Raw genomic sequence first — 20,723 nt, 5'->3', positions numbered from 1 at the left:
GTTACTAAAGGTGAATCTATCCTTTAAATGCCAAATTTTCATGTGTGACTTGAGTGCCTTGTGCCTTGGGTATCACAGCAGCTGATAGAGATGGAAAAAATGATTACCTTTTCAGAGGTCAGAAGTTAAAAGTCCCTTTAGTACATTAAAAGAAATCTTTTCACCAAAATACACTGTGATCATCTCAGACGTGCTGTTTCACAGTGTCCTTCTTTACCACATCTCACCTTATTGATCTGTCGTTTAAGAAGGAAAGAGCTTTTCGTTTTCTGCTTTCAATAATATCCCAGGCATTATTCCTCACCTCTGCTTATGGCCATTATTCTGAGTTCAAACACAAAAGCAAGCTAGGTCATGCACATTCACATTAATGCATAGAGGTCACTGCCACTATGTTGTCCATTAATGCAAAACAGGGCTATTTACTGTTGTGGGGCAAAGAGCAGACAGTGGCTGATTGTAAGTAGTATTGTGTCACTGAACTTTCATGTCATTTCTGTTAGTATGCTTTAAAGGGAGGTAACATTTTTTTTCATGTCATGTCATATTTTCTATATTGTTTCATTATTTGTTTAAAATTTTTATTTTTACAAATTCACTTTTAATACAGCACCTTTATGATACTTTTTTCTTCATAGCATGCTTATAAAAAACAAACACTGGCTCTGCATTCACTGACTGCAGATTGAAATTGTAGTGAGATACTATCCTTGTTAGCAGTGAGGTGTGTGTGCATCCACTGAGTCATTAACCTGTGTGTATGTGTAATCTTATATCCTGCTATTTATGTCTGTTTACAACACTATTTAAAATACAGTAATACCTCGAATTGCGAGTAACGTGGTTTACAAGCGTTTTGCAATACAAACTATTATTTTTATAAAATCCAGAGAGTTGTTTCGCAAGATGAGCCAGATTCAAGCCTCTGGGGTGTGCAGTACCGCATTTGGCCAGAGGTGCGGGGGCACCGGTGACACTCGAAGCCACTCAGAGCCGATCTGAGACGCTCGGAGCCACTCCGAAACACTCCTTTCCTGAGTGTCTCAGAGCATCTCCGAGTGTCTCCGAGTTCAGCAGAGCGGCTCTGATCGGTCTGCAAGTGTATCCAGGCGCCCCCGACCTCTGGCCACATGTGGTACTGCATACAATAGCAGTGGCTGTGGAACGGATTATCTGAGTTTCCATTATTTCCTATAGGAAAACTTGCTTTGATATAAGAGTGCTTTGGATTACAAGCATTCTTCTGGAACAAATTATGCTCGAAATCCAAGGTACCACTGTACAGTAACAAGTCAGCCTGGTGATTTATGTTGCCCCTGGCCTCCACCTGCTGGCTGCAAGTGGTAATTGCAAAATACCCACGTGGGGGGGGGGATCTTTCTATTCAAATCTGCCCATTTATAGGGGTAATGAAGACAGTATTGTCAGATAAAGTACACAGAAAACAAGGAACAAATCTAGGGATCAAAACAACTCCTTACAGTAATCAGTTGTAACAGCCAAACTAAACTAGACCAATCCTCTTTAATCAAATAGAGATACAACTAATAATGTGTCAATCAGCACTTACAGAGAGCTTCAGTCACACTATTTAGAATAAAATCTACCTTTAGCTTATCTGCACAGTGCTGCACGTGTATCAGAAGGAGCCCAGTATTATGAGCTCAGGAAAGACTGAGTTTGAGAAAGTACAGTGCCTTGAAAAAGTATTCATACCCCTTGACATTTTCCACATTTTGTCATGTTACAACCAACAACTTAAATGTATTTTGTTGGGATTTTATGTGATAGACCAAAACAAAATGGCACATAATTGTGAAGTGGAAGGAAAATGATAAATGTTTTTCAAATTTTTTTACAAATAAATATGTGAAAAGTATGGCGTGCATTTGTATTCAGCCCCCCTGAGTCAACACTTTGTAGAACCACCTTTCACTGCAATTACAGCTGCAAGTCTTTTTGGGGTATGTCTCTACCAGCTTTGCACATCTTCTTTGCAAAATAGCTTAAGCTCTGTCATATTGGATGGAGAGCGTCTGTGAACAGCAATTTTCAAGTCTTAACACAGATTCTCAATTGGATTTAGGTCTGGACTTTGACTGGGCCATTCTAACACATGAATATGCTTTGATCCAAGTAGCTCTGGCTGTATGTTTAGGGTCGTTGTCCTGCTGGAAGTTGAACCTCCACTCCAGTCTCAAGTCTTTTGCAGACTCTTAACAGGTTTTCTTCTAAGATTGCCCGGTATTTGGCTCCATCCATCTTCCCATCAACTCTGACCAGCTTCCCTGTTGTATCCCCCCAACATAATGCTGCCACCACCATGTTTCACAGTGAGGATGGTATGTTGAGGGTGATGTGCAGTGTTAGTTTTCCGCCACGCATAGCATTTTGCTTTTAGGCCAAAAAGTTAAATTTTGGTCTCATCTGACCGTAGCACCTTCTTCCACATGTTTGCTTTGTCCCCCACATGGCTTCTCACAAACTGCAAATGGGACATCTTGTGGCTTTCTTCAACAATGGCTTTCTTCTTGCCACTCTTCCATAAAGGCCAGATTTGTGGAGTGCACGACTAATAGTTGTCCTGTGGACAGATTCTCCCACCTGAGCTGTGGATCTCAGCAGCTCCTCCAGAGTTAACATGGGCCTTTTGGCTGCTTCTCTGATTAGTGCTCTCCTTGCCCGGGGTGGCAGTTTAGGTAGACAGCCATGTCTTGGTAGGTTTGCAGTTGTGCCATACTCTTTCCATTTTTGAATGATGGATTGAACAGTGCTCCGTGAGATGTTCAAAGCTTGGGATATTGTTTTACAACCTAACCCTGCTCTAAACTTCTCCACAACTTTATCCCTGACCTGTCTGGTGTTTTCCTTGGCATTCATGATGATGCTGTTTGTTCACTAAGGTTCTCTAACAAACCTCTGAGGGCTTCACAGAACAGCTTTATTTATACTGAGATTAAATTACACACAGGTGGACTCTATTTATTAATAAGGTGACTTCTGAAGGCAATTGGTTTCACTAGATTTTAGTTAGGGGTATCAGAGTAAAAGGGGCTGAATAAAAATGCATGCCACACTTTTCAGGTATTTATTTGTAAAAAAATTGGAAAACCATTTATCATTGTCATGTCCAACTTTGTGTTGGTCTATCACATAAAATCCCAATAAAATACATTTACAATTTTGGTTGTAAGATGACCAAATGTGGAAAATTTCAAGGGGTATGAGTACTTTTTCAAGACACTGTATGTATGACATTCATACTGATATGTCCGTTAGTAAATTAGTTCTGCACGAAGAGGCTAACAGGGTGAGCAGTGTGGTGGAGAGATAGGTCCTTACACATGGGCATCATCTGTTCTGTCACACTTTTGAATTCGGTTTACATCAGTTTATCCATCTTCCATTTAGTTCTGTGCCATTTACATACGTTTTAGCGAACTGCGGACTGCGGAAAAAATGGAACTTACTGGAAGCAGACCAAAAACTGATGTAAATGGACGTTGTCCATTTATATCTGTTTGCCCAAAGGAATGAGGAAATGGACAAATGGAATTCCCATGTGAAAGGGTTCCAAGGGGTTTTGAGCCTGTGTGTACAGTTTTTTGTCAAACAAGCATGCTGGAAAACCAGCATCTGATCAGTGCTCGCAGCCACTTGTGTTAGTATGGTGATCTGTAACTTTTTTTTCATTCAGCCTGCTGGGTTGAACAAAAAAAAAAAACATATGGTGTGTACCCTGCATAAGATTACGGAGTAGTGGCTATTGGTGTTAGCAGATAGTAAGTCATTCTTGACTTTTAGGAAGGCAGTTGCTCTGGAATATTGTTGGCAAAAGCCAAACTGAAAGTGGTCAAGAAGGTTGTTATCAGTGAGGTGGTAGCTCAGGTGGTTATAGACTATGGAAGCAGGGAGATGGATCCTAGATTGTTCAGACTGGTAGGGTCCATAGTAAACTTTTTTTGTGATGGGGTTGATCAGTGCATGTCTTAAAAGGTTGAGTCAAATGCCAGTACAGAAGGAGAGATTGAGGATTTAAGGTGGTAGTAAACTCCGACCCACCTCAGCTGAAATTTTTAGAAGGAGTTATAGTAAATCATTGTAAAACAATTGCACAGCAAATTCAAGCCCCATCGCATGTTTCTTACTTTTATTTTGTGTGTTATTTTCCTATGCTCATTTCCGGGTGCAGCCGCCGCCATCATAAATATTGTCTTCAGGGTCTGATGCGCTCCGGACTTCCGCCCTTTCTTCTTTCCCCGGTCTATAAACTAGCACATGCGCAGTAAATATTTAGCCAAGCCTCGTTTTAGTTGTGAAATTACCATGGCAACCATGTCCCCACGAATCAGAGCCGGCCTGCTTATGCTCACATGTGTGAATGGGAACTAAGGCTTACGGGATCTCAAAGCTGCCGCTGGAAAAAGGAAATTACGTAGCCCTGGCATATTAATGCAGGACTTACGGCAGGAAGAGCATGCCAGAAAAAATCAGACAAAATGCGCATGCGACGTTGATGTCATTGAAAAGAAAATGACGGATTACATGAAAACTAACAAGGTAGGAAGGATTCTACACAGAGCAATAAGTTAACTGCTTAATAATGCTTTAGATCAGTGGTCTCCAAACTGCGGCCCTGGGGCTGGATGCGGCCCTTTACTTGCTCTTATCCGGCTCTTGGGGCACTATTCCTCCGACTGATTTGAGACTCTATTCTGCCATCTGACACCAACAAATGGGCACCATTTCTCCCACTGACACCAATGATGAGGCACTATTCCTCCCAGTGATACCAACGATGGGACATTATTCCTCCCCCCAATACCAAATGTGGCGATGTTTACTTCCACTGATGCCAGGAAAAATTCCACACTAGCCACAATCCAGCCCTCCTAAAGTCTGAAGGACCATAAACTGGTCCTTTGTTTAGAAAGTTTGGAGACCCCTGCTTTAGATGGTGGAAAATTGACAGGATAGGTCAGGCATGTCCAATAGCGGCCCACGTTCCGGTTTCGGACGGCCCGCCTGGTAATTTTGACATATATCTTTTGTGGCTCCCAAGGAACCCCCGAGCATCGGGGGCCACGAAAGATAGATATGCTGGCTGCCTTGGAGGGGGCGGGATGAGTTCTGTGCATACAGGAGGGGAGTATTTACTGTTTACACGGCGTCCTGTGTAAAAGGAAGTCCCATCTCCTGCGCTGCTGAATTGTTTTGTCCATCATAGGAGGCGGGACTTTCAATTAAAGAGGCCGCCGATAAAAACAGGAGTTTCTCCTGTATGTCTGTTGGCGCTCGTCCCGCCCCCTCCCTGTCTCCTCCAAGGCTGCAGATGGACATGAATCAGGCTGCACTGACAGCAATGGTGAGTCTGCATTCATGTCAATGGAGTGGGTGCTGCATTCATGGCAATACGGTGGGTGCTGCATTCATGGTAATACAGTGGGTGCTCTATTCATGGCAATACGGTGGGGGCTGCATTCATGAGGATGGAGTGGGGGCTGCATTCATGGCAATGGAGTGGGGGCTGCATTCATGGCAATGGAGTGGGGGCTGCATTCATGGCAAAACGGTGGGTGCTGCATTCATGGCACTTGTGAGGCTGCAGATGGGCACTGATTAGGCTGCATTGATGGGCACTGACCCTTATTTTGCTTCACAGTTCTTTATTTAAATTTAAGATTTTTTTCCTGAAACTTCCTTTTTAAAGATAAGGTGCGTGTTATAAGCTGATAAATACGGTATATCCAAATAACACGCCCAAGCTCATCTATTCACCACCCACAGCACAAAGGCAAGAGAATTCTTGTTGGGCAGTGTATTAGTGCTTGGACGAACACACTTAGACCAAATTTTAATGGTTTAAAGAATGTCAGGCAAAATGGTCGGCCCTCAAGCATGTTCACTTCATCAAATCTGGCCCTCTTTGAAAAAAGTTTGGACACCCCTTGGCTAGGTTTTCTACCACCTTAAGTTAGAAAGTGTAGAAAACAGCAAGAGGATGGATGTAGTAGATATGAGAGATGATCGAGGTCCAGGGGGAAAATCTGTTTCCTCCTGGTTTTGAAAATGGGACCTTTCGCATGATAGGTGAATGTGATGGTCACTACACTATGGAAACTCTATGATGGGCTCTTCTAATGTGTAACAACTTTATATGGGATATGTGACTTTACTGTCACAGGAAGTAACAAAGGCTAAGTTCACCTTTTGGAGCACCTGTATTTAGGGTGTAACTCGAAACATGCTATCACTTACAGACTCTTCAGATCAATGTCCAACTTGACAGTGTCAGAACCTTTATGCCAACTCGGCAATAATGTAAGCATGTTCTCAAATTTGAGAACATGCTCCAAGTGAGTCACCAGGCCCTTCTGAGAGAGAAGCCTTCTTCCTGGCTCTCTCCAGCGAGGGTCCTACCCTGGGTCTCTTCAGTACACGTTAGGCCCCAAAACAGGTATTGGACCTAACAGCAGAGCTCTCTGCAGCAGCACCGTCCTAGGCCTCAGTCCAGGGGAAGAGAGAAAGCACATGGCCTGTCCCAAATTTTTAGATCCACCCCCAGCATGCACCAGTGGCATAAACCTCCTACTGGATTGGCAGATGGAAATATATATATTAGTAAGTTAGTTTTATTTGTGAATTCTCATACTATGAGCATTGACAGCTACTAGCAACAGTGAGAGGCAATTTAAGCTTAGGGAAAAACCAGGTGAAAAACTATACAATCAGTCTGAACTAACTACAGGCCAGCCAAACATTTAGTTGACATAGTAGCCTCTGTTTAGGACAAGGGGCTACAAGAAAAATAATGATTATTTCGATACAATGGCACCAGAAAGTGGCTGGGATACATTAGTCAACAAGTGAACATGTTGTCCCAAAAGCTGATATGTTGAAAGCAGAAAAATGGGCAAGCGTAAGGATTTGAGTGAGTTTGACAAGGGCCAAATTGTAATGGCTAGATGACTGGGTCACAGCAACAACAAAACTGTAGTTCTCGTGGGATTTTCCCAGTCTGCAGTGGTCAGGATCTACCAAAAGTGATCCAGGGAAAGAAACCGGTGAACTTGTAACAGAGCCTTGGGTGGCTAAGGCTCATTAATGCACATGTGGAGCAAAGGTTGGCCCATGTAGTCCGATCCAATAGAAGAGCTACTATAGCTTTAACTGCTGAAAAAGTACATGCTAGTTCTGATAGAAAGGTATCAGAACACACAGTGCATTGCAGTTTGTTCTAGCTTAGCCGTAGACCTGTCAGAGTGCCCATGTGGACCTTTGTCCACAACCAAATGTGCCTACAATGGGCATGTGAGTGTCAGAACTGGACCACCAGGAAGAAGGTAGCCTGGTCTGATGAATTCAAGAATGGTTTCAGGAACACAATGCGTTTGATGTTTTGACTTCCAATGAAGCCTCTGTGGGGTGTGTTGGAAAAACAAGTCTGATCCATGGAAACACCACCTCACATCTTAATGATATAAAAGATGATATAGACTTAATTTGCGTACAGTGCTGCAAGACCGAGCAATTACCAGTTAAAGTAGCACAGTGCTGAATAGCAAAAAATGCCCTTGTCATGAAGGGGGTAAAACCTTTCAGAGGTCAAGTGTTTAAAGGGCTTGTTGTGGGATTTTTTAATATGTTGTTGAGAATAACCAAAACCAAGAAACATTTTTAGACTCATGTCAACCCCCCCCCCCCCCCCGGCAAAGCTTTTTCTTTTCAGTTTTGAAAAGAGTTAGGTTAGATCCTCCTGGTCTTCTGTCAGATGTTTATTGCTGCTCAAATCCCTGCTGGACAGATTATCCCTTCACTACCTGTCTTGGTGACACACATACATGAATCACAGCAAACATAACATTCACCACTGTTGTCTCGTGGAGATTTTTCCTTAAAGTGCCACAACAAAAAATGTAAGATATTGCAGCTTACTAATCCTTAGATGTGGTGGCTGCATTCTTGTTTTTTTTTAGGCATTTTCCCCTCTGTTTTCACCTGGTGATCTGCTTGGTAACACACCTCCTGTATTAGAGTGCCTACACTGTGGATGAAGGAGCACAGGGGGCACATTTGAACAGCAGCATTTGCAATCTGGGGGGGGGGGGGGGGATAGGAGTGTTAGATGTACAGTACCAGCAGACAAATTGAAGCCAAACTCCGGCTAATACTTTATAATCAGTTACAGAAAACTGCTCTTATCCTTTTGTATAAAGATTTTACATACATAAATGAAAGCTGATCATGGAAAGCACCCCTGTCAAAGTTAAATGGTTTATCTCATCTGTGTAATTGATACATTCTGCTGGCAGCGTATTTTTTGAAAAACAACAGAATTTCTGGCAGGATCACCAGATGAAAATAGAAGAAAGAAAGCCTAGAAAAGAAAACTAATGCAAGCCATTGGAAAACTGCAATATAATAAATGTTTGCTTTTGGATTTAACCACTTGACCTTCATGACCGGCCATTTTTTGTGATACGGCACTACGTTAATTTAGCTGACAACTGCGCAAGTTGTGCGACACTGTAGTAAAATTGATGTCCTTTTTTTCCCCACAAATAGAGCTTTTTTTTGGTGGTATTTGATTACCTCTGCGGTTTTTATTTTTTGCGCTATAAACGACCAACATTTTGAAAAAAAATTATATATATTTTTTTACTTTCTGCTATAAAACACATCCAAAAAAAAAAAAATCTAATTTCTTTATCAATTTAGGCTAATATGTATTCTGTATACATATTTTTGGTAAAATAAAATCTCAATAAGCGTATATTGATTGGTTTCCACAAAAGTTGTAGTGTCTACAAACTACGTCATATATTTATGGATTTTTATTTATTAATTTTTTACTAGTAATGGCAGCAATCAGCGACTTATAGGGACTGTGATATTGCGGCAGACATTTGGACACTAACTGACACTTTTGGCTCTTTTTTGGGGACCAGTGACACTAATACAGTGATCAGTGCTAAAAATATGCACTGTCACTGTACTAATGACATTGGCTGGGAAGGGGTTAACATCAGGGGCGATCAAAGGGTTAACTGTGCCTAGCCAGGGCTTCTGTACTGTGTGATAGGTGCTTTTACTAGGGGAAGGCATCGATCCCTGCTCCTGCTTTGCAGGAACACAGGATTAATCCCTTCTCTACTGACAGAACGGCGATCTGCCTTGTTTACATAGGCAGATCACCGCTCTGGCTCTCTGCCTAATGATCGGCGGGTGCTGGCGGGCATCAAGTCCACGCCACCCACAGATCAGCTCCCGCTGCATATAATCACAGTGGGAGCGAGACGCTGGTGGCCCAAAGGCACGCCCCAGACCTGGAAGTGCAGGATCACGTACCAGGTGCATGATCCTGCGTAGCAGTGCCACCATGCCACTGTATATGTCATATATATGGTCAGCAAGCGGTTAATATCACTTTAATTCCTACCTGATGATGTGATGTAAACGACCATTACTGCAGGTTAGGAGACATCTCACCATCGGTGCCACAATGCAGCAACAAATGACAGAGGTTCTAACCCTTCCCTACTCTGTCCACAGCTAAAATGCAATATTTTGCCTGAATTTTGACTTTGAATGCAATCAAATGAGATTTACACAGACATTACTAGCTGACCATGCCAAAAAAGGCACAAGTCACCAAATAATGTTGTCTTAAGATGAGCTAATCATGAGATAGAAGAACAGGAAATGCTTTGTATGAATTAAAGTGGTTCTAAAGACAGAAGGTTTTTTATCTTAATGCATTCTATGCATTAAGATAAAAAACCTTCTGTGTGCAGCAGCCCCCCTCAGCCCCCTTAATACTTACCTGAGTCCCATTTCGATCCAGCGATGTTGTACAAGAGACTCAGCTGTCCGAGACTCTCCCTCCTCATTGGCTGAGACACAGCAGCGGACACCATAGGCTCCTGCTGCTGTCAATCAAAGTCAGTGAGACAATAAGGAGAGAGAGGGGGCGGGGCCGAGCCGCAGCTCCGTGTGTGAATGCACACACGGAGCAGCGGCTCGGGTGTCCCCATAGCAAGCTGCTTGCTGTGGGGGCACTCGGCAGGAGGGAGGGGCCAGCAGCGTCGGCAAGGCACCCGAGAAGTGGAGGATCGGGGCCGCTCTGTGCCAAACCACTATAACGGAGCAGGTGAGTATAACATGTTTGTTATTTTTAACCAAAAAAGTCTTTAGTATCACTTAAATTTCTAATAATCTATAAACTATAGTATCCAAAAATTTTATATAAAACTTTATATAAAACAGAAACAATAGAAATTCACTGACCTCCTTGAGGAAAAAACTGAGCATATATGAGCTTGAATGTATCCTCATCTACCAATCCACTGGGGCACTCCTAAAAAAAAATAACAGAAAAAAGAGGCTACATTTATTATTTTTGTCACAGAAGGAATATTAGGAAAGTAGAACTAATTCAAATACCCCAATATAAAGACACACAGGCCACAGGATTCCAATGTAGGTGAAAACGCACACACTCCAATGACCACCAACATAATGGGGCACTTAATCCTGACTGCTGCAATTACAGTCTTGATCCTTGCTCTATGACTGCTGTATGTTCTACATATAGTATAGTATAGTCCTGAACACTGCACTCTTTATACTACATACAGTAGTTCTCACTGTTGCATTGTATACACTCTGGCCATACATTATACAATTTTCTTACTCATTTTTCTTTAGATTTACCTTCAATTATGTAGTGCAAGGGTGGGCCTGCCTGATTGAAATGCAAGTGTTTAGGTTTGACCTCATATTATAAGGTTTTGGTGAATCTAAAGGAAAATTGTACACAAAAATTGTATAATGTATGGCCAGCCATAGTGTTGTACATTACGTGTTCCTAACCTGTGCACTGTATAAACTATGTAGTCCTGGCCACTGCACTGTATGTAACATATTTATTGACTTGCTACCAAAAAGCTTGATTTTGGTCTCATCTGACCACAACACTTTCACCCAGTTCTCCTATGAATCATTCAGATGTTCATTAGCAAATTTCAGACGGGCCTGTACATCTGCTTTTTTGAGCAGAGGGACCTTGCGGGCGCTGGAGGATTTCATTCCTTCACTGCATAGTGTGTTACCAATTGTTTTATTGGTAACTAAGGTCCCAGCTACCTTGAGATCATTGACAAGATTCTCTTGTGTATTTCTGGGCCAATTCCTCACCGTTCCCATGATCATTGAAACTCCACGAAGTGAGATCTTGCATGGAGCCCCAGACCGAGGGAGATTGAGTGTTATTTTGTGTTTCTCCCATTTGCGAATAATTGCACCAACTGTTGTCACCCTCTCACCAAGCTTCTTGGCGATGGCCTCATAGCCCATTCCAGCCTTGTGAAGGTCTACTGACATCCTTGGACAGGACATCCTTTGGTCTTGGCCATGGTGGAGAGATTGGAATCTGATTGATTGCTTCTGTGGACAGGTGTCTTTTATACAGGTAACAAGCTGAGATTAGGAGCACTACCTTTAAGAGAGTGCTCCTAATCTCAGCTCATTACCTGAATAGAAGACACCCGGGAGCCAGAAATCTTGCTGATTGATAGGGGGATCAAATACTTGATTCACTCATTAAAATGCAAATCAATTTATAACTTTTTTGAAATGCATTTTTCTGGATATTTTTGTTGCTATTCTGTCTCTGACTGTTAAAATAAACCTACCATTAAAATTATAGACTGATAATTTCTTTGTCATTGGGCAAACGTACAAAATCAGCAGGGGTTCAAATACTTTTTCCCTCACTGTATGGCAAATAGCTTTAGGTCTACTTATCCATTCCTCTTTAAGTCACTCCCACTGTTAGGCATGTTCCACGCCCACCATTTGCCATGGCATGCTACACACAGTGTCTTGGGTCTTTTACAATCCTAACAATGTCATTGTAAAAGCTAAAGGCATTTTACATTAATGCATTCTCTGCATTAAAGTGGATGTAAACCCCCCAATTTTTTTTTTTTTTTTTTTATATCATACTGACATCATATAAGATTTCCTATCATTTGAGCCCAGTCTTGCCACACAGACGGACAGAAGTTAATCCATCTCTGAGCAATCCTCTTTTATTGTTCAGTGAGAAAAATCTTGACAAACTGAGAAAAACTTTGTCAAATCCTCCTCCTTGCTGTGAGTGACAGGTGATTTACATATCTCGTGCACTAGCCTAAGACACAGGCATTATTTTTTAATTCCCTCCCCCACTCCTTTCTTCAGCAGCTCTGCCAGGATTGGCTGTTCCACACCTCAGCATTATTTGGCATGCTGAAGTCATGTGGTTACTTTCCTGTCTTTTCACTGGATGTTAGAGATCATAGCAGAAGTTCAGCAGAAGTTCAATGTTAGAAATACACAGGAGAAAAATGCATATTGACAAGGGGAGTGTAGAGGTGGGCGGGGAGTCTACTGACATCACGACTCCACCCACCGAGCTCCAGACAACAAACCCACCCACAGAATCTGCAGTTTTTCGGGTCTAATAACAGACAGAGGGGAGACATTTGACAGGTATAGATACATGCAGGAGGCATGTATATCCTTATAGATAACCCCCATGGCAGTAGTTTAGAAAGGATGACATTGGGTTTACATCCACTTTAAGGTAAAAAACCTTCCATGTTCAGTTCCCCCAGACCCCTCCTCTCCCTAAAATATTTACTTATCTACCTATCTAATACTTTCTTATTTTGATCCAGCGGTGTGCCTGAGAGTGGTTGTTGGTCGGACACTTTGGTTTACATGGACGTCACTTCCGGTTTTTACTGGAAGTGCGTCATTAACATGGGGGAATATCCGGTGCTGATCCAGCTTTGGCTCCTTGTCAGTGATGTACACGCTGGACGTAGGGTGCATAAATAGCCCCCTGTGTGGTGTTTTGTGTTGGCGTTGCCATTTTTAGATTCCAGGACGATCCGGTGGCACTTGTTGCGAGTCTGGCTGCATACAGGGGTGAGTGTTGTAATGTACTTCATGGGTTATACATCTTTCTGATCCTATTGCTATATATAACCCGGTCGGTTTGCTTTCTATTTATAACTTCTTGTTTTTGGAGTGGTTTATTTTCCCCTTTCAATATAGCTGGTGTTTTTGGTTGACCCATCCAGGATTGACCCAATCTTGGATGGATTGTGACTATTATCCTCTTCTTTTACATTATCCTGGCTTACAGGGTTTAAACTGGACTACCCTTACGTGTTTTACTTGGTAAGTTTTTTTTTCTTTGTTTTTTTTGGGGGATATTTGTACAGTATGTATCACTTTTCTCTTCATTTTCTGGGCCAGTGTATTATATATATATTTTTTTGTTTCTCCTACTATTTGGATGGATATCATCCGGTTCATATGATTACTGAGAACTAGCCTCCCCATCATTTTCCTGTGTTATTCGTCATCTTGGGGCGAGTGTCCTATACAGGGGCGTAACTGCCACCATAGTGACCCATGCGGGCGCTATGGGGCCCGCAGCCAAGTGGGGCCCAGTGAGGATGAGAGCACCGCCGGCACAGTCTCCCAGCCAGGGGAAGAGAGAGGAGAGGAAGAGGCAAGCTGTGACCTGTGCCCAATGCAGCGTGACCTGTGCCTAATACAGCGTTATCTGTGCCCAATACAGCCTGGTCTGCCTGTGCCCCATACAGCCTCACCTGTGCAGAGGAAGAGGCAAGCCACCCGGATCAGCAGAGAGCTGAATTGCCCGATGTAATAGCTTTCATTAGAACTTCCAGTGTTCCCGGGGCTCACGTCACATAGCTCCACCTCTTGGCCCGGCGCCTTTGATAGACAGAACGCCAATCCAATGCGGGACGTGTGATGTCATCAAAGGCATCAGGCCAAGAGGTGGGGCTATGTGACGATGAGCCCCGGGAAGACGGGAAATTCAAATGAAAGCTATTACAGCGGGCAATCCCGCTCTCTGCTGATCCGGGTGGCTTGCCTCTTCCTCTGCATAGGTGAGGCTGTATGGGGCACAGGCAATGCTGTATTGGGCACAGGTCACGCTGCATCGGGCACAGGTCACACTGTATGGGGCACAGGTCACGCTGCATTGGGCACAGGTCACGCTGCATTGGGCACAGGTCACGTTGTATGGGGCACAGGTCACGCTGTATGGGGCACAGGTCACGCTGCATTGGGCACAGGTCACGCTGTATGGGGCACAGGTCACATTGTATGGGGCACAGGTCACGCTGCATTGGGCACAGGTCACGCTGTATGAGGCACAGATCACACTGTATGGGGCACAGGTCACGCTGTATGGGGCACAGGTCACGCTGCATTGGGCACAGGTCACGCTGTATGGGGCACAGGTCACGCTGCATTGGGCACAGGTCACGATGCATTGGGCACAGGTCATGCTGCATTGGGCACAGGTCACACTGTATGGGGCACAGGTCACGCTGTATGGGGCACAGGTCACGCTGTATGGGGCACAGGTCATGCTGCATTGGGCACAGGTCATGCTGCATTGGGCACAGGTCACGTTGCATTGGGCACAGGTCACGTTTTTTGGGGCACAGGTCACGCTGCATTGTGCACAGGTCACGCTGCATTGTGCACAGGTCACGCTGCATTGGGCACAGGTCACGCTGCATTGTGCACAGGTCACGCTATATGTGGCACAGGTCACGCTGCATTGACACTAGGGCAGCTGTGGGGGGGGGGGGGCTGTTTGCAGGTGGGCCCCATACAACATTTTGCTATGGGGCCCTGCTATTTCTAGTTACGCCCCTGGTCCTATAGTATTATGTGCTCTGATTTTCTGCCACTGTCCCCCCAATCTATTGATCCTGCATGCTATCTCCAGAGACGCTCATATGTATTTTCCTTTACCTCTTGCTTTCTTTTCTTTTTTTTCCCCCCTCTCATTTTTGTGGGTTTTGTTGGTGTTATAGTATATTTTGTTTTCAGTCTTATTTTTGGTTATTATATGAAATGTATACAGCAATCTTCAGGCATACCATGTAAAATAATGTACTGTTTGTATCATTTATTAGTTAATACATTGTGAATATCAAGTGGATCCTGAAGAAGCCCAATTTGGGTGAAACGCATCATCGCCTTTGACTCTGTTGGTTGTATAACAAACATGGCAGCATTTTTCATGGTTTTAGATTGTACTCTCAGATTTTTGTCTGTGTATAATAAATATTGTTGTTTTTAAGCATATTGTTTTTTGTGTGCTATTTTGCCAGTCACGTAAAACAATTCCCCACATACCTGTATCTCTCTTTGTGGGAGAGTCGGGGACATTTTGTTATTTCAACTAGAAGCACTACTCTCTCTCATTTCACAGGATTCCGAGGCAGCAACAGAAGCCATTGGCTTCCGCTGCTTTCAATCAAATGCTATAAGAAAGGGAGCAGGGGCAGGGCTGAACCAGGCTGTGTGTCTATAGACGCACACAGCCTGGCTCTGGACCAAGCCTGCACAAGTGCCCCCATTGTATGAGGCTTGCTATGGGGGCACATGGAACGGAGGAGAGCGATGGTGGGGATCATAGAAGAGGAGGTTTAAAAAACCATTGCACAGATCAGGTAAGTATAACACCTATATTATTTTAGGAAAAAAATTATGTGATTACATTTAGAATCAAAATGGTAAGTATTTAAAATCTTGTGATTGTTTTTTTTTTTGTACATAACTCCCAGTGCTCTTACATCCCGTCCTCCATCAGTCATAAGCAGCTAAAGACTGCTGCTCTCTGTGTGAGATCAGCAGTCCCTCTGCAGAGGTCCAACCAACATGCTCCCGGATTAGTCAGACCTTTCAGCTATTTCGAAAGTGGTCACATTACAAAAAAATTACAGATCGATCATTTTTTTTCATATTTTCATAAGCACATACTCTTATAAGGTAGATAGTCTCTGCTTCCACAATAAATATTGCCATCTCTGATGCTCACATTTTTAAATCCTCGGTAGAGAGACTGAAGTTCCTTCTTTGTAAATTTGGTGACAGCCTGCAGCTGTTCCAGTCCTTCTGGCTGGTGACGCACCGTTGTTAACTCCAGTTCACTGTCACTGCTATCTGCAAGACATGAACATATTGTCACTCCTATTATATTTGATTGTAACAATAATCCATACATTTATATATTTATATATATATATTATATATAGTGTATGTCTGTCTTCATGTCTGTCTCTCTCTTTATTAATATTATATGAAATATATACAATATATATATATATATATATATATATATATATATATATATATATATATATATATATAATATGAAAGTGGATTATTGCACTGTACATATATTTATGGACTATTGTAATATATATATTATAATATAATATATTCTAGTAAATATATATTTTTGGCATATTACACAATGCTTAAAGCCATTCTTACTAGTCTGTAGCCAGGACAGAGAAAGTACAAAGACATGGGGAAGCATGGACTGTGTATTTCAAGAAATAAACCTCACTGCTTCAACATTTTTTGTATAGATTCTTTATTTAGGGAAGGCAGCAAGAGGAACATACAACTGTGTTAAAGTAATACCAAACACGCACCATTTAATTTAGATTATCCCTTCTCTTGCTGTATTGGATGATGGCACTGTAACTATTTAAAATATAATATAAAAATAAAGAAAATCTAGGTAACTTTTTTCCTAATCGATGCACAGCTGTTATATGAACCAGCTCTTTCCCACCCTGTCTGCTGGGAAACAGGGGCAGCAGGAGCTTCTAGTTCTCCGCTGCTGGTCACATATTCAAAATACAAAAGATACAAAAAAAAATCAGCCTTTGAAATACAGAGTAAAAATAAATAATTAATATCAATAAACTGTTTATTTTAAATTGTCATACAAATATATATTTGAAATTAAACTTTTATTATTTTTTGGCAATAGAATGGGGTTGGCGGCTTTCTGCCTGTCACAGACTGTGTCACGCCCCTCCAGCCTGTGTCTTAGAATAAGTGGGAGGTGACTTACCAGAGTGTATACGCCCACATGTGTGAATCTATAGTCACATGGGCTGCTTAGATGATAGGGAGGAAATACTCAGGACAGAAAATACACTAAAAACTGAGCATGTGCACTAGCTGCCAACACTGCTCTGCAAAATCCTCAACTGCAGTGGGGACTTGGACCAGAAGGGGAGATAGAGAATAGCAGAATCAGCTAGGTGTTTTGCAGAATACAGAAAACAAAGTATGTATGAACAGCATGTAATACAGCATTTTTTGATAGATTTTAATGATGCGGATTTAATGACACTTTAAAGCATGAAAATTGATTCTTAGCACAACTAGCAATTTAATCAATACTCTACATTTTCACCATATGTATGTACAGTGCCTTGAAAAGGTATTCATACCCTTGAAATGCTCCACATTTTGTCATGTTACAACCAAAAAATGTAAATGTATTTTATTGGGATTTTATGTGATAGACCAACACAGAGTGGCACATAATTGTGAAGTGGAAAGGAAATTATAAATGGTTTTCAATTTTTTAACAAATACTCTAAATATTTGAAAAGTGTGGCGTGCATTTGTATTCAACCCCCTTTACTCTGATACCCCTGAGCCTCGGTTCACACCAGAGGCGGCACGACTTGCAGGTCGCCTCACCGAGGCGACCTGCACACGACTGCCGGGGCGACTTGCAGGACGACTTCTGTATAGAAGTCTATGCAAGTCGCCCCCAAAGTAGTGCAGGAACCTTTCTTCTAAGTCGGAGCGACTTGCGTCGCTCCGATTAGAACGGTTCCATAGCACAGAACGGGAGGCGACTTGTCAGGCGGCTAGGTCGCCTGACAAGTCGCCCCCGTGTGAACCGAGCCTAACTAAAATCTAGTGGAACCAATTGCCTTCAGAAGTCACCTAATTAGTAAAAAGAGTCCACCTGTGTGTAATTTAATCTCAGTATAAATGCAGCTGTTCTGTGAAGCCATCAGATGTTTGTTGGAGAACCTTAGTGAACAAACAGCATTATGAAGGCCAAGGAACACACCAGACAGCTCTGGGATAAAGTTGTGGAGAATTTGAAAGCAGCGTTAGGTTTAGAAAAATATCCCAAGCTGTGAACATCTCACAGAGCATTGTTCAATCCATCATCCGAAAACGGAAAGAGTATGGCACAACTGCAAATCTACCAAGACATGGCCGTCTACCTAAACTGACAGGCCGGGCAAGGAGAGCATTAATCAGAGAAGCAGCCAAGAGGCCCATGGTAACTTTGGAGTAGCTGCAGAGATCCACAGCTCATTTGGGAGAATCTGTCCGCATGTCAACTATTAGTCGTGCACTCCACAAATCTGGGCTTTATGGAAGAGTGGCAAGAAGAAAGCCATTGTGGAAAGAAAGCCATAAGAAGTCCAGTTTGCGAGAAGCCATGTGGGGGACACAGCAAACATGTGGAAGAAGGTGCTCTGGTCAGATGAGATCAAAATGTAACTTTTTGGCCTAAAAGCAAAATGCTATGTGTGACGGAAAACTAACACTGCACATCACTCTGAACACACCATCCCCATCGTGAAACATGGTGGTAGCAGCATCATGTTGTGGGGATGCTTTTCTTCAGCAGGGACTTGGAAGCTGGTCAGAGTTGATGGGAAGATGGATGGAGCCATATACAGGGCAATCTTAGAAGAAAACCTGTTAAAGCCTGCAAAAGACTTGAGGCCGGGGCGGAGGTTTACCTTTCAGCAGGACAATGACCCTAAACATACAGCCAGAGCTACAATGGAATGGTTTAGATCAAAGCATATTCATGTGTTAGAATGGCCCAAAGTCCAGATCTAAATCCAATTGAGAATGTGTGCCAAGACTTGAAAATTGCTGTTCCCAGATGCTCTCCATCCAATCTGACAGAGCTTGAGCTATTTTGCAAAGAGGAATGGGCAAAATTTTCACTCTCTAGATGTGCAAAGCTGGTAGAGACATACCCAGAAAGACTTGCAGCTGTAATTGCAGTGAAAGTAATACTGACACATAATCACACACATAGGTTGGACTTGATGGACTTGTGTCTTTTTTCAACCTCGCCTATTATGTAACTATGTAACTATGTGGTTCTACAAAGTATTGACTCATGGGGGCTGAATACAAATGCACGCCACACTTTTCACATATTTATTTGTAAAAAAATTTAAAAAACATTTCTCATTTTCCTTCCACTTCACAATTATGTGCTACTTTGTGTTGGTCTATCACATAAAATCACAATAAAATACATTTACGTTTTTGCTTGTAACATGACAAAATGTGGAAAATGTCAAGGGGTATGAATATTTTTTTTAAGGCACTGTATTATCTAACCATGATGTACTCCAACATTTTGATGGGTGGGTTGAATAGTGAGCTATTCATTAATGAGTATAGAGTAAAGACCCTGAAGACCACCATTATGGGGCTCAACACTCTAGAATCCTAGTCTGACATGTTAAAATAGTCAAATAGCTTTTGAGCGGCAAAAAAAGAGAACACTGGCTTATTTGTATAATCAAAAAAAAAGAGGACAGGGCCACTTGTCATGCATGCACCAGAAAAATGTAATCACCACAGTTATAATAACACTGTTTTTTTTTTTTTGCTTGTGTGAGGAAGCATCTGTAGGTACACTTCACAAACACAAGAAGGAAATTCAAACTTCATGCAATCGGTGGCTTGATTAAACTTGAACCCAGACCTCTTCAGCCCTTCTAGACAAAAGTGGTCTCCACAGGACTTAGATTCCATACTGTTCCCTGGTGTTTTTTAGTTCAACCACTTCAGCTAAAATAAAATAGTATAGGTGTTTTCTTGACCCGTCATTTTGGACACCTTTGGAAAACGAAATGTGTCCTCCTTTAATTTTATATAAATAATATTGTAGTATGACATGTAATTTGTAATGTATTGTGCTTGTTTATCGCTTGTAATTTGAAAATAGGTCAAGTGTTTGATTGTTATATAGCATGTATAGGACATCATTTTCATAGCCTATCTGTAATAGGTGCATTGCAGTGTTATTTCATATCAGTTATGCAGTGCAGCTCAGACATGGTTCTGGTATCATATATGCCTGTGAGTGTACTATGTCTGTTAAACTGAGTAACTTTGCTTAGTACATAAGTGGTATTTGTTTTGCTAGAGATCCATTTACTACTTTAGTTCTCTTCTAGTGCACCCTATAATGCATCAAATTACCTCTGAGCCAACATACTCATCCCAGCTGTCCTATAATCTTTCCATTTCATGGCATGTCATGTCTGGCACAATTTATTATCAAGCTTACACTATGTTTATTCCTAGCATCTTCAACCTCATTAAAGGTATTTGTTTCCATCGCACATATGGGGATTTTGTTCCCAAGTGATTTGTATTAACATGCTGAGTAAACACTGATGTAAAGTTGTATCTATTTGTTTGCGATATTATAATATATGCTTTTATAGCACAGTCACATGCCACTTTATTGTACAGAGCAGAGCCATTTTTAAGGCAGGGCAAAAGGGGCAGCTACCCTGGACCCCATCATTGTTGTGGGGCCCAAAGAGCCTGCCTTATACTTATACTTGCCAACTATCCCAGTTTAAATTCCCTTATCCCTTGAAGTTTTAGTCCCGTGCTGTGTCCCGATATCTCAGTGTGCTGCTACTAATGCTTCCCAGATCTGCCCTATTGTTGTGTACAGATGACTCACCTGCAGCCACTGTGTTTACATGTAAATAACCTGCATTGATATGTAAATAAAG

At 42.2% G+C, this 20,723-nt stretch overlaps 1 protein-coding gene across 2 annotated transcripts in view; it reads right to left on the bottom strand.

The window, feature by feature from the left end:
• KCNIP3 (potassium voltage-gated channel interacting protein 3) overlaps window positions 1–20,723 on the bottom strand; it is a 240,095-nt gene that overhangs the window by 43,267 nt on the left and 176,105 nt on the right. For both annotated transcript variants that reach the window (XM_073622052.1, XM_073622053.1), the window contains 2 exons: window positions 15,926–16,050; window positions 10,288–10,357 (listed from right to left, as the gene is read on the bottom strand). In XM_073622052.1, the coding sequence (XP_073478153.1) occupies window positions 10,288–10,357; window positions 15,926–16,050 (195 nt within the window). The remainder of the gene's footprint in view (window positions 1–10,287; window positions 10,358–15,925; window positions 16,051–20,723) is intronic.

Source organism: Aquarana catesbeiana, linkage group LG03, assembly GCF_042186555.1.
Source record: "Aquarana catesbeiana isolate 2022-GZ linkage group LG03, ASM4218655v1, whole genome shotgun sequence".
Classification (NCBI taxonomy): domain Eukaryota; kingdom Metazoa; phylum Chordata; class Amphibia; order Anura; family Ranidae; genus Aquarana; species Aquarana catesbeiana.
This window is presented reverse-complemented; position numbering and strand designations above follow the sequence as displayed.